The following is a 15,615-nucleotide window of genomic DNA, read 5'->3' as shown; positions in this document are numbered from 1 at the left end:
GTGAACGCCTACGTGACGGCGATGTCACGGAGTTTCTCAATATTTTGCAGCGTTGCTGCGGCTGAAACGCAGTTATGAAACCCGTCTAACTTTATCTGCTCAAAAAAAAAAAAAAAAAGCGAAAGACAGCCAACGGCAAAAGAAAGCCAGAGACAGAAGAGATTAACGTCACCTGCGCTGGCATTGAACCAAACCAAAACAGCGTGCCAGGTCACGCCAGGAGAGGATGCGTTCCCTGTCCTCGGTGAAGGCATGCACCGAGGAAGCGTGCCGTAGGGGCTGCCGAGACGCAGGGCTGAGAAGTGAAAGTGATCAACTCCTATTTGTTTGCTCCTTATTTTAGGCAGCATCAGCATTTCTGCTTTATTTCTGTTGTGTTCGGAGAAAAAGGATTTCAGCCTCGCGATGCATGCCGCATCCTTTTTTTTTTTTTGCTCCAGATCTGCCAGTGGAACACTATTTAATCTTCAAGACTCTCTAATTTGTTCTACATCTATTTCTGTCCAATTATGTCTCGCTGGTAAGGCACAATTTCACCTCGAGGACCAATGGAGGATCACAATATCTTTCTTCATCCCAACTTCTTGGCTCAACCGTGGTTTCCTTGTACGTTCTGCTCTGTTCGACGAAGCGAAACTGAAGTCAGGCTAAAAGGGAACGAGAAAACAAAGGGGGGCTTCTCCAAAGCTGGTTGACACGGAGACACAGATATCAAAGTTGAGTCGAGCCGACGCAATTTAATGGACTGCTAAGTAGAAGCGAGAGAGTTTATTTATTTATTTTTTTTCCCCTTTTCTTCCGTCTCTCTCGCTCTCTCACCCGGCTAGCCGAGCAGCACGTATCTGTTCCACCTGAGCTTCCAAATGGAGCGGGGGGGCTCCGTTTGATGAGCGTATTTGTATTCTGCTGCCGTGCTGCTTTTGCTGACCTGGGGATGAGCGATACTGACAGGCAGCGGCTTTATCTGGCCAACAGGCCACCCTTGGTCTCTGCCTCTATCCTCTCCTCGGCTTGCCCACCGACCAACTGCCTCCCGGCGCCTTTCAATCCCTTTCCCCCCTGAAATTAACCGACCAGATGTTGCACAGTTAACGCCTCACGCGAGACAAAAGATCGGAGCTCGCCGTGCTCCTCTCCCGCCGAGTCAGGTTGGGACGGTGCGAATGGACTGACGTTTTTTTTTTTGAGGCACAGTTTGCCACGTGAGTGATCCTTTTTGCTTCTCGGTGGTGCCCATTAACAAATAGATGGTGTCCAGTGGTTTTAAACTATAATTTGACTAATTTTTTTTGCAGACGGAAGGAATAATAACCGGGACAGTACCTGAGGGGAAGTGCTCATTGACCGGCCAGTTGTCCACCTGTAGGGTTGCGTTGCCGCCGTTCCTGGTGAATCGGACCAGATGGTATTTGCCGTCGTTCACCGCTGTGGTCGTCTCCTTCACGCTGATGTCCACCGTCCCGATGTTGAATGTCACACCTACTTTGCCTTGTTCCTGTAAAGTAGACACAAGGAGAGAAAGAGTAGAAAGAGTTGTTGGTCTCATTCCGGCACTGAATGAATCCATACTTTACTGAACTGGTAAAAACCAACAAATACAGCGAGCGCTACTTCTTTATAAATCAAATCAAATGTGCTACAGCTGTCAAAGCTTGATGAATGGGAAAAATGGGAAACAACGATTCCACCTACATGTATTGTTGTGCAGTAATGAATTAATTATGTAATAAACTAACTGTAAAAAGTTCAATAAAGCTACTTGGATGAATGCCCTCGGTTGAAGCTAATGGTGAACTGCTCAGAGTACCTGAGGACGCTAGCACGCTACGCTTCATTATGCCACTGTAATGTGATGAAAATAGGCTGCCAGCAGAGATTGTAATGATGAGTAATGCAGCCCGTCACCACAGAACTGGCAGGACAGATGCCTTTTTTTCTGCTGCGGTCCTTACAAACTGTATGAATACCATATGCTTTGTTTAGCTCCTAATGCTAAACCAGTTATACCATATCCATAAATCGTGATGCCTCCCCATCATTTCCTGACGCCTCGCCCCTCAACCCCACTAATTTTCACGAGCTGCCAGCGTGTTTTATTGTGGCTGCTTGTGAATTCACGGGCATGTAGGCGTTACAAGCAAAAGGTTTTAGAGCGGAGGCAGGGCTTGAGTGAGAGGCGACGGGGAAAAAGAGAGAGCGGTGCTTTCTGTGTCGTTTGTTTTAATCCCCCACAGGGAATCTCTCAGTGTAATTACCTCCTTTAGAAGCCCGGAGCAGAGGGACCGTCTCTCATAACCAAACCAAAATTAGGACGGCTCGCACAGGGGGCGGACACGTACTGTTAATTGATCAGCGGAGACACTGGGCCTGCACGGCTGACTGTTACAATGCCGGACCCTGATGAAGTCGAGCTGAACTTAACGGTGTTCGTCAGCATAAACGTATTGAGCGATTGTTTAAATGACACAACACTTAAACCTGCTGACCTCCATTTAATGGTACAGGCTCTTAATACGGTAGAAGAGCACTTAATAAGGTCGACCTATGCTTAACACAGCTTCTCCTGCTGCATTCTCAAATCAGACTATAACATTAGGATACTATACACCAGATCATTATGGCATGCTACCGACTGCAGTAATAAATGAATTGTGTAATTCATTTTCTGTTACAGCGTTACACTTTTGCTCTCCTCCATCACATTGTGCTGAGTTTGTTTACTCTACATTTTTACAGAACAAAAATAAATCCATATGAGATCAATAGAGAGCAAATTTTAACCTTTAAATCCAGTTTGTTCCTAGCTTTCTACTTCTTAAGTAGAGCACCTAGAAAACCTCAGAGGGAAGCAGATGCTCTTTTCACTTCTCTAAATTAGGATCCCATTTTTGTTTCTGAGCATTTTTTTTTAAGTGCACAAGGGCACGGGGATATTCTTGTCTTGATTTAAGGTACGGTGCATCCTCCAGAGGTAATATTTCGGAAGTTTTTCTTAAGAAGGTAGAAAGTTTCATAAAATGGAAACCCTGGGGTGACTGTGCAGACTGTAGTTTCCTCTACAAGTCCTTTTTTTAACTGCCAAGGCGGCCTAAAGACCCGCGCTGTGTTCAATGCCTCGCTCGTACTTACAGGTAAAACATCCTTTGTCTCTTCATAAGAAAAAAAGAGCGATAGAGAGAAGTATTACAGTGTGCTCGAGACCACAATGCAAGAGACGACGACGCGGCTCTCCTCTGTAACAATCTGCAGCTCTTCTAATAATGGAAAAAGAATGTCACCACAGATGTGAGAAAGCCATCGCTTAAAAGCCGAGGCAGGGCTGAGAGGAGCAGGAAGATCAGAACACGCACTTAACGTCTCCATCAGAGAGGCTGTAAATGGGATCATAATTTAAGCAGTTGTCATTAAAACTAAGAGCTGCTGACAAACGCATACTATAAAAGTGTGCGGGGGACAGGTGCACAGACACGCACGTTTGCTTACCTGGCAGCAAATACACATAACCCACACACTGAAGACAGGCTACGAGAAACGCGTGCACGCACGCACACACACACACACACACACACACACACACACACACACACACAAAAGCAGGAATATGTTGATGATTTAATGTGACAAGGTGATGCTCAGTGTGTGTTTTGTACCGTGAAAAATACTACTAAAGCATCCTGGCCCTCCTGACTAATGACAGGACCTTTCCCTGGTACGAGAAAACAACATGTCTGACGGCCAGAGCGTGCACAAAGCAACAGACAGATGCATCAGCGCGACTCCATCCACTGTGACCTTCAGAGGCTCTGGCAACCCCGGTTCTCCTGTGTAGCTGCATCAAAGCCACATCACCGGCCCACTAATACCTACAAACAAAGACAGATCGTCTCTACAAACAAAGACAGATCGTCTCACACACACGCACACGCACACACACACACACTCAATCACACCCCGGGCCCTGTGTAAAAACAAACAACAAAACACAACAATTGTACACCTTTGTAACTGTTGCTGACCGCCTCTGGGCTGTGTGCGAAGAAGAAGCAGCTGTGTGTGTGTGTGTTTTGCAGTCACACTTTTTCCACTCTCTCCTTCCTCTGCACTATGTTCCTGCTGTCCAGCTACCCTCCTGCCTCTGCGACCGCCACCCACCCACCCACCGCCGCGCTGCAGCAACGTTTGATTGACAGATCCAATTACGTTTTTTATTGGCCTGTCGCTCACGAGGCAAGAAGGCACTTCATTGTCTCCTGAGCAAAAGGGGCAAAAATGGCTATTGTTCTCGGAGAGGAAAAGATGATGGCCACTACTCTAGGTGTAAACAAATGATTGCGCGGAGAATCACCTCCAAACGTACACACACTTCAATTCAAATGGACGCCGTAACACACACACACACACACACACACACACACACACACACACACACACACACACACGCAATGTCACAAAGTGTAACCTTGCACCAAAGAATCTCCAGTTTCTTTTGCAAAAAATACAAAGCATCCAAACATTCAATCAGTCGTTTTCAGTAACTCGTAGAGGCAAACGCTGAGATTATACAATTACAGTAAGGAGAGCAATAATTTACTGATATGAAGCCCAACATGCTCCCACACTCTTTATTTTACGGCGATCACAAACACTGACTGTTTCACCGCTATAGGGGCGAAACAAGATTATGTTGGCAGTTTGTTTGTGCGTCATTTAAGGTTGTGTTTATGCTCTGTGTAACCAAGACTGATAAATGTAATTCCAGCGAGCAACGCAAGCCTTCACCCCCCCTCTCCCCCCACTCCCGCCCACCCTCACGAGGAGTTTTTGGCACGAGGAGCTCCAGCGATCCCACGTGTCCCGGCACACACTGACATCAGTAATCAGGCCCGCCACAATGCAATTCAGGGCCGATCAATGCCTCCAACACATGGAGTGCCCCGGGCAGAGTGAAAGAGAGAGAAATCACTCAAAGCTGTGGTGGGCGATCCTGCAGAGAGCCATCGCGGCCCTCAGCAGACATCTGCTGTACAGAGGACGAGCTCGCTCACAATAGACCCCATCCCCGACTCGCTGAATGGTCATTCTGTTAAGCCACAGGCCCGAGACAGATAAATACATCTGACAGACATTTTACAAAGGTGAGATGGGTAGAATAAGCGCATTTAGCTCAGCCGGGGAGGAAAAAAAGCTGGCAAAAGAGATAGGGAGAGAAAGACATGGATAAATATACATGTATGCCAGATATGTTCTATGAGAAAATGTGCATTGAAAGCACTTTCAGGTCAGAGGATGGTATTAAAGTGGGAGTTTTTCTCCCCTCAAAAGGTATTGCATTGCAATCAAACCTGGATTGAAATTTGGTCCAAGCAGAGAGTAGTTGTAGTGGGATGACTCCAGCGGATCTATATAAATGCTCAGTTTGGAGGGGGGGGGGGGGTCTGATATCAAGAATGTGAACATGTCCCAAGGTGGGAGTTTGGGTTACATATCCCCCCTTTCATCTGACATCAGCGCTCAAGTTAGCTTTTGCGGTCAGGGGCCATCAAAACTGGATCATGGAAGCGATGGAAGTGGAATCAATAGAGTGGAGAAGCTAGGACAACGTGAGACGTGCTGGATTGATGCACCTGGCCTTCACAGTGCCAAAGCCATTTATTGTCAGTAATTGACAGAGATAACTCATAGACGGCGCAGTGATTTGTAGCTGTCTGTTCTTGTGCGCATCAAACTCCGGAGTCAGAAATTTGCTGAAGGGGAGGAATGTTAGAGGCTGTGAAGAGAGGTTTGTGTGTGCGCGCTTGGCCTTTGGTGCTCAGTCATTTCTTCATGCACATGATGTACTGACAACTCCATAGGCCTTGGGCTCAGCGAGAGCCCGGCATATTTGATGCAGTCTTGAGACTACTAGTGGTGAAACTGGAAGCCCTAATTACTCAAAGAATGCCGCTATTCCCACAGTAAATGATATGGTTTAGATCTGCAGATCAAATGTACAACATGCAACCAAACGGGTATGAAACAAATCACACAAAGACCCCGCTGTAGTCACACTGTCTGAGAATTAGGACCTGAAAATGTCTGACAAACAAACAAGAACACATATTACCTCGAGTGGTATCAAACCATGGAAATTATTTTTAAGGTTAATTGTGTCTCTGAGAGGTTTTCTGGCTACACACCAATTTGATGGAAGTAAATGGAATTTAAAGTAGAAGCCTCGTGATATTCTATATTCTTTGTACTGTCAACAATTCCCATGAAAAAACACAATGCATTGATCCAACTAACAAGTATTTTCTGTCAGTACAAAGCTTAATACAGTGACCCTTATTCCATTGAACTCAATTCTTGTCCAAAAACTCCTTTAATAAGCCAAACATGGGCACTATACTACAGTGCATCCGGAAATTATTCACAGTGCTTCACTTTTTCCACATTTTGTTGTTACAGCCTTATTCCAAAATGGATTAAATTCATTTTTTTCCTCATAAAGCCCAATAAAGCCATAATGATAACATAAAAAAAAGTTTTTTTTTTTTTTAAATTTTTGCAAATCTATTAAAAATAAAAAACGAAAAAAAAAAAAAATCACATGTACATAAGTATTCATAGCCTTTGCCATGACACTCAAAATTGAGCTCAGGTGCATCCCGTTTCCACTGATCATCCTTCAGATGTTTCTACAACTTGATTGGAGTCCACCTGTGGTAAATTCAGTTGATTGGACATGATTTGGAAAGACACACACCGTCTGTATAAGGTCCCACAGTTGACAGCGCATGTCAGAGCACAAACCAAGCCAAGAAGTCCAAGTAATTGTCTGTAGACCTTCGAGACAGGATTGTATTGAGGCACAGATCTGGGGAAGGGTACAGAAACATTTCTGCGGCATTGATGGTCCCAATGAGCACAGTGGCCTACATCATCCGTAAATGGAAGAAGTTTGGAACCACCAGGACTCTTCCTAGAGTTGGCCGCCCGGCCAAACTGAGCGATCGGGGGAGAAGGGCCTTAGTCAGGGAGGTGACCAAGAACCCGATGGTCACTCTGACAGAGCTCCAGCTTGAGAGGTCCTCAAAGAAGAATGGGAGAAACTGCCCAAAAATAGGTGCCAAGCTTGTAGCATCATACTCAAAAAGACTTGAGGCTGTAATTGCTGCCAAAGGTGCTTCAACAAAGTATTGAGCAAAGGCTGTGAATACTTATGTATGTGTTATATTTTCATTCTGTATTTTTAATATATTTGAAACAAACTTTTTTCACTTTGCCATTATGGGGTATTGTGTGTAGAATTTTGAGGAAAAAATGAATTTAATCCATTTTGGAATAAGGCTGTAACATAACAAAATGTGGAAAAAGTGAAGTGCTGTGAATACTTTCCAGATGCACTGAATATTGTGAGTCAATCTGCACAATACTGAAAGCACAAATGTTCTCTGGAAAAAAAAAAAGTGGATTAATGTGGCACTGAAAGTCGCCCTCCGCTGCGGTCTGCTGTTGGAGGAAATCACTTAACCCTTTTTAAAGATGATTATTTTTAGAAATGTACATCTTGATTAGGAACCAGTGTGTTTAAAGGCTGACTGCCAAAGACAGGAAACAGAAGTCAGAGCTGGTTTACAATTTTGTCTTTACATATGATATAAATATCTACGTATCAAATCCATCCATCCATCCATGTGTAACTCTCGATAACTCTGAATCCACAGAAGACAGTTTGTTGCAAAGTTTCATAGAGGATATTTTTTGATAGAAAAGTCTATTTGTTCTTGTTGATCGAGTCAAATGATTCAAAAAACTAAAAATTGTGAGTTTTACAGATGAATATATGAAAGCCCGAACACCAAAAGCGAAACAATCTGCCCTGACTGATATCAACTGACTTGTGGATTTGTCTTTTTTTTTTTAAGCATCTAAATTAAAGAGGTTTAGGTCATCCTCACTTGTTTGCTTTGACTGGTTCTTTATGAGACAAATACATAGTTTATGTCATGGAAGAGGACATGCTGCTGCTCACAGCAGTGATGCATACTTCCTGCGGCTGACAGACAAGGACCACCAAAAGGCACTCATTTTTGGAAAGTCAAACTCTACAGTGGGCCTGAATAAAACATGGTAGACACGGTTTGACTTTCTCATATTAAAAGCAGAGTCTGCAGCTCTGCACAGTGACAGTCTTAATGCAATACTCAAATAAACATTGCTCTGAAAACTGTGAAATTTCATAAATCATTCATCGGCTCAAATGTTCATTCAGATGTTCATAATCAGCTGCCGAGCTGTTGTGAGAGGCCACGTGGGAGGATACGAGGCGCAGCGGCCTGGGTGCCTCTGAAATATTGATCACACCTAAAAGAACTGAAAGGTCTAACATGGGCTATGTTTCACACCTGAGAGAGTCAACAACAGCTTCATCGAGTGGACAGGAACAAAATGGCTTCCACCTCACTTTACGTAGTGCTACTGTAATTGCTGGGGTAATACCAGTGAGTCCATTAGCCAGTTGGTTAATGCCCACGAGTGCCAGCCAGTGTTAGCCTAGACTGAAGAGGAAGAGTCATTGCATTTTTAATACAAACACAAGCAGCTGCGTTGCCGGGGAAGGTAATGGCTTTGACTCCTGCGCTCGGGCTCAATGTCAAACTCGCAGCGTTGCTCTTTGATCCCCTGCCGCAGAATATGAATCGCGCAGGGTCAGCCTTATCAATTATTTACGCCCGCTCTTTCTCTATTTCCTGTTTGTCCGCTCTTGTGGCTGTAACTTGCCCTGACACTAATGGTGGACGGGCCTGGTGAAAACATTTATCAGTGCTACCGCAGAGTCCTCTCCAGCTCTAGACTATCACTTTCAGCCTTTTGGAGCTCGGAGCACTGACAGCGCACTGATCCTAATCGTCGCTGCCGTACTTTAGTGCGCGTGTCTCGGCTGCCTTGCCTCGGTAAAGTCGCTGCCCCTAAAAGACCCTCCAGTTGCTGCATCTTACTGCCAATGAATCTGTAGCTTATTTTAAGCACCACAGAGCGAGGTTTAATATATTTTCAGCATTTTTTTTTTTTTTTTACTTTCACTTTGATGTATTTCTTTTACTCAGAAAAAACTTCTTCCATCAGGACGGTGAATTGTCTGTATGTCCTTGGCCCCGTCTGTCCCCTGTGAATCATTTACACTGTGACTGAACAACATCTTAATATATTTTCTACTTATTAATGCTTCTATTTAATTCTAATTGTTGTTATTTAACAAATACAACCTCTGCATATTGAAACTAATTTAAATATCGCCATGTTTGAGTGTCTTTAGTTGCTAATTTTAAATTGGAAAAGTAAATTAGGTTTGATTAGTGCTGAAATGATTTAGTCTGATTAGTTCATACGTTTCAGCAATTCATTTCCATAACATGATTATTATTATCAAAACGGCACAGCCGATAAAAAAAATACCAGTGCAGTACCTGTGTTACCTGTTTCTCTTCTTTTCATCTAATGATGGACCTTTTTGATTCTTTCTGTCCTGGCATGTTATTACACAGCAGATTGGCGACAGAGAAAAAAACATTTTTAGAGAGCAGATCCACTCCAAGGTGCTGAGTGTTGTTCCATCATCATTTACGGTCAGAAAACGACACAGCTCAAGTAACTATAATGCACACTGCACAATTACAAGCTCGCTAAACAACAGAAGCGTGCTAAAACTTCAGCGATGAATTTTCATCTGCCTGACCTGCTGCTCACAGTAATTCATTTGCACTATGACAATGCAGCGTGTGCCGGCCACCAAAACAATATGTCATCACGCCATATGCAAAAGGATTGGGGCCTTTGTGCGCACACGCACACGCACGCATGCACACACACACACACACACACACACACACACACAGTAGTATTAATACTCTGATTGGACTGATGTTTTACAGCAGTTGTTGAGAGGCTGCTGGGCATAAATCTTAAGTTGGAAGTCTATTTTTTATTGGCGAAGATTCAGATTTGATTTCATGTTATCTCTGAACCAGCGTCCATTAGAGAAAAAGCAGGTTTTGTGTGACCTCACACTGCGGCTTGTTGAGCCACATGGTCCCCCACGCACCAGGGGGCTCATTTAAAGGAAAAAAAAAAAGAAGAAAAAAAAAAAAGGAGGGAGCCAATGAATGGGATTTGTGCTAGATGGAATAATATGCAGTGAAAGTCCATTAGGGACCAGGCTAATGAAATTGAAACAGCTTGGTGATCAAATTAGAATCTGTTCGGCAGATATTTAATTTAATGTGCTGCTGAATTTGAGCACTTTCTATTTGGTAGCCCCAGAATGAAAGTAGTGCACAATAAATCAAGTGGTCACACAATTCATCCTATGTTCTTTTCTCCCCTCATTTTTCTGACACCAACAGCTTTCCAATGAATTTCACAAAGTGCCTGCCTGTTACTTTCTCTGAAACAAAAGTGTTTAAGTGGACACAAATGGGAAAAAAAGTAAAGGCAAAAAAAAAATAAAAAAATGAGAATTTAACTCTGACCTTTGAGTGTGTTTTCCCATCGAGAATACCTTGAGTCACAATCACATGCATCGCTGCATCTGCTTGGTAAAGAGTCACGGGGTGAAATTATTTGAATAGACACACAAAAGATTTCAGCTTGTTTGAAGAGCCGCTCTCTGTATTTTGCACGCTCTCCTTACCATGTCAGGGGTAATATGCAAAACAAAACCGTGCTCTGAGAGAGGGACAGAAAGGAAGAGAGGGAGGAAAGTACAGGGAGGACAAAAAAACAAAAGAACAACAGAAGCTATTTCAGATAGCTGCACATCATCCCAATTAATAAAATGGATGGCAATTATCAGAGCAAGAGATACAAATTCGAAATCGGTCGGGGAGCCTCACTACACAGACTCTTTCTAATAAATTGAGATGGATGGAGTTGCTCCCTTGTTGTGTGTCTGGTAGCCATGAATGCGTCTTTGAACGTTGAAGCAAAAGTTTGGACCGCAGTTCAATGAGAGTAGGAAGAAGAAAAAAAAAGAAAAAAAAAGACAAAGTGAGGAGGAATGAGAGGAGACGCAGCTTCGCGTCCATCTGTTTATATAAACATACTATTCTGGGCACGCACTCCCGGCACAAACAGACATTCTGATGAATGCAAACACACAAATGTGCACGAACGAATGAACATGAACACACACACACACACACACACACACACACACACACACACACACACACACACACACACACACACGTTTTTTTTGTTTCTCATTTTTATGAAATTCTGTTACCCCTTGTTTGCGCAATGTTGTTTCTGCGAGCTGCATTAAGATCAGAAGTGCTACCACCAACATGCACGGGAACAGGTGTGAACATGCTAACCCTAATGGATGGCATCTAACAGCCGACAGCCTTTCGATCCCTCGCCGGGGATGTCAGGTCTCGATCGTGGAGGGTGGAGTGAAAGGAAGGGCCTGCTTGCTCCTGATGAGGCAGAAAGAAGGGCCTTCTCTGTTTTCAGCCGAGAGGAAGGGCTGGAGGGGGGTAACGTGGACATCTTAAAAAGAAATACATGAGAGGAGAGAGGATGCGAGGCAAGAGAGTCCCAATGACACCCTTTTCTTTCTTCATTCCATCTCTTTGTGTATTTGATCCACTGCTGACGAGGAGATTCATTTTATTTTGATTCGAGATTCGTTTAGTTTCAAATCTGCCAAGCCTCTCTGTGATAATATCAATTCGTGGGTTGCTCCCTCCCACTAAGCACTAAAGATGCCGACTACTGCTGTTTCAATTCACACCATTTGCGGTGTAATTGCTTCAACTTGGAGAGATTATGATTTAGTAAGGAGATAACGTGTATCACCAGTTGCTATAAACACGGTTATAATGGAGATAAATTAGTGGAGCTCGCCAAATCTGTACAAAACGATACCTGTGCAACCGACGTGCAGCGATCAGATCATGTTTCCAGCAGCTGTTTATCATCTGTCAGTGATGACCGGGCCTCTCATGGAAAACCCGACCTCACCTGAGTTACTCCATGGTGACCCACACGAGGCCATAGTCTAGTCATTTCTCTCCCTGAACCCAATTATGAATGAATCTTAGTCTTTATTATGAATCAATATGGGGGTTGTGACAGAATAACAAACTGCTGATTACACTGAATTTATTTGTTTAAAGTGCAATTTTGTCTTTTTGATCATAATTTTAACTATATGCTGATTTTCCCGCTGTAATAAAAAACATTTATAATAAGCTTCTAATGTAAACAACCTTTTAACAACATCAGAGGGCAACAAATTAAATGAATACAAATTGAATAGGTCTTGCGATTTAAACTGTCTAGCTGAAATGCATCCACATACAGCCATAAGTTTTATGTTCTTTTTCATTTCCTAGAATTTGTTCATGTCTGTCCATCAGCTGAGTAACCTTCTCTCTTCTCTTCTGTTTATCGTTGATCTCTATCTCTCCAGCTTATTTCTTTTTATTCTTATGTTCCCTTTCTGGACATATAAAGAGCCTGTGTTTAAAAACATCTTGCAGTGCATGAAACATTCCTCAAACTGACTTAATGTGCTGTTAATTAAGGCAATCTTGAACTCATAATATTAAATTTTTCCCTCGGGAATACATGAGTGAAGGATTTTTAGTCAAACTAGGTTAAAGTATCAAGCTGCATCAAATACCAACATGCTAATTAATTATTTTACTTAGTCTGACTCACCAGACGTAGCATGTTGTTATAAACCAGCCACTGTTGACATTGAGTCGACATTCTCGTCCCCTTCTGCTATCTGTGTGCTTCCGTATTTGAAATCCCTGTCGCAACAACCTCTGAGCGGCAGCCTTCTGATGAAGATTTAGATCCTGCAATGTGGCCGGCCCGCTTGGTTCTTTTCTTTGAAAGTATTTTAATGCCATGGCTCACCTCCCGATGTCCGAATGTTCCATCAAAAAAAGTTCCCCCTCACTGGCACTATTTTGCAAGGACATGGTCGCTGCTTTCTGGACCCAAGACGATTGTGATTGGTTTAGAGAAATACAAACAAGCCAGGGTGTATTTTTGCCTTGTAACAGATTGATATATGAATGCAGCCAGATTATTCTGCAGCACTACCACAGCACGGTGGATATATGTATTTTACCTGATATTAGTATAATTATTTGATACAGTTCATAGGTCATGTGACTGATCCTGTGAACTCTGATTTATCTGCCGGACCTGTGAAAGCGGCTGCAAATAACACATAACACATAACACATGTGGGTTAACCGATTAACACAATACAATGTTCTAGTGGAGCCCTAAACAAGTAATGCTATAGTTTATAAAAAAAAAAAAAAAAAAAAATCAAACAATTTTACAAACCAGCGAAGCTTTAATTGACTGTCGGCGTAAAATAGGGGTAAACATTTGGAGAGGTTTATGTGGAGATTGTTGGTTTATGTGGTTTTAGAATTTAAGAGGTGGGTAAAAGTTGTCTAAGTGCTTTTACATAGCACTGAAGCCCTGATGACAACCAGTCTGTGTGTCCTGACCGTGAGGCCTCCTGCTCTATGTGCCGCTGTACCTTCGGGCAGATCTGATCTTATGTATGGCTGAATGCTTGAATGGAAATAATGCAGCAGCGGAGTCACCTGCTGTGGTGGTTCAGGAACCACACTGGGCAACATATGCCATCTCTGTATGCATGGCTGTCACATCAGTTTGATACCGGTCAGCGGACCAAGTTTCACTTAGCATTTATTCATTTCTAATTCATGACCACATCCGGTGCATCAGAGCCGTGTTAAATCAACCAGAACCGCATCAAACTCTCCAGAATGCATAAAAAGATGTTTTTTGGAGCGATTGTTTGACCAATTGTTCGGCTTTATGGAGAGATAGCCTATTTAACTTGTTAGCACAGGATGAATAGAGGGCTGTATACATCACATAAGATGATTGTTCTCAGTGAAAAGTCAAATCTGGAGGTGGGTTGCACCTGGGTTTTTCGAGATAAGTCAAGCTATCAGCCGCCCCGCTGGTAAACAGCGAGGGGTATCTCAGCAGCTGTCTGAAAGTGTCACTGCCACTTACACTTACTTTCATGTATGTTTTCAGACTAAGAAGTGATGTGGACAGAGGACACAGGGGAGACAGGAAGAACAGCGAGAGTGAACCAAACAAATAAAAGTAGCCGTGTCGAGGAGGAGGTGATACGCAGATACAAAAAGAGGGGTGATGAAATGGAGACGTGACTAGCCAGCACCTAAAATGGCTGAATAAACAGGAGGAAATCTAGGTCGGTCTGTCTCTCCCACTTGAAGGAACGTTGAGGCAAGCGCCCTACTTCTTGAACGCTTTGGACACTTTCAGGCCAAGCTGCCGTCAAAACCCCTCCTTTGTACGGAGAGAAAGATCATGAAATATTATTTATGAACTACAAAATAATAGTAAATTTGCATTCACATCTACTTGCATCCTCCCCGTATGGTTCGTCCTTCCTTGTCAATTATTCTCCGTAATTATTTTTCCCTCACTGTTTCAAAAAGGCATTATTTTTCATGAAATTAATTGGCCCAAAAGTAATAAGGCACCAGTCATTTTTAAAGGCAATTTTCTCACCCATAATGTGAAACTGCTAAAAGATAAGTGCATATCAAAGGCTCAGCAGATAGCGCTCATTGCGGCGCTCCTCTCTCACAATTAACGCGGCTGCCTGCAGAGAGGAGGCATGAAATCTAGGTGATTGGAATGCAAGGAGATGCCAATGTAATTCTGAGAAACGCCATTAACGTTAATCACGGGCTCCGAATGATTGATTATGCCGATGCCTTCTTGCATGTTGGGAGCCTTTGCATGCATGCTGATGCAAGTCGCCTGTTGAAAGCATGTCAGAATGCAGAATCAAAGACGCTGAAGCGTTTATCATCGAGCTTTTATCTGCCTAAAAAGGAGTCTAATTTTCAGGCGTGGCGAGATGGTGATGGAGGCTCATACAGTAAGAGTGGCGTGCTAATGTGCACGATGCAGTGACATCCTCTTCACTTGCATGCATTTTCCTACATGGTAGCAGCGTGACTGGGTCAGAGAGAGACATATAAATAAAGATAGGTATGTTGGCACATGTATAACTTGATCTTTTTCTGTTTGGGTATAACTGCTCAGAGGTTCACAGAGGGCAGGAAATGGTGAGTCAGAGAAAGTTACAAATATATTGTTTATCTTGCAAGACAGTGGGGGGTTGTTTTTAAATGTCACAGTGGCTTTTAAAGTCTGTCCCGGGTCAGGCTGAGCCACAAGACTCATTGCTGTGTCACACACATAGCAAACACACACATACACACGCAAGCTTACAATATAAGCATCTGCCACCTTGACTGATGAAAACTCTCCAGAAGCGCTGACTTCACACTGAAGTAGAGGCCGATGCATCGATCGACTGATTTTATACATTGATATTGGCCTCGTACATATATCGGCACCGCTGTATATGTCAGACGATATCAAAACTTTGTTTACAGAACATAATGCAGAAAAAGATGCATGGGGTGAAAAATAAATTGTGCTATTTGTGTGTTTTTCTACTTATTCATACTCATCAAACTCCCAGTCAAGGTTACTTGTTTCAGTGTACTGATGTCTGTT

The 15,615-nt window shown here is 43.1% G+C and overlaps 1 protein-coding gene across 2 annotated transcripts in view; it reads right to left on the bottom strand.

Annotated features, from left to right (window-relative positions):
- LOC138203620 (neurexin-3b-like) overlaps nucleotides 1-15,615 on the bottom strand; it is a 306,123-nt gene that overhangs the window by 40,641 nt on the left and 249,867 nt on the right. For both annotated transcript variants that reach the window (XM_069158621.1, XM_069158622.1), the window contains one exon: nucleotides 1,324-1,495. In XM_069158621.1, coding sequence (XP_069014722.1) covers nucleotides 1,324-1,495 — 172 coding nt within the window. The remainder of the gene's footprint in view (nucleotides 1-1,323; nucleotides 1,496-15,615) is intronic.

The sequence above is a fragment of the Embiotoca jacksoni genome, unplaced genomic scaffold (genome assembly GCF_022577435.1).
Source record: "Embiotoca jacksoni isolate LCO1_2020_lvr unplaced genomic scaffold, fEmbJac1.0.p SCAF_23, whole genome shotgun sequence".
Classification (NCBI taxonomy): domain Eukaryota; kingdom Metazoa; phylum Chordata; class Actinopteri; family Embiotocidae; genus Embiotoca; species Embiotoca jacksoni.
Note: the sequence above shows the minus strand (reverse complement) of the source record. Positions and strands in the feature narration are given on the sequence as shown.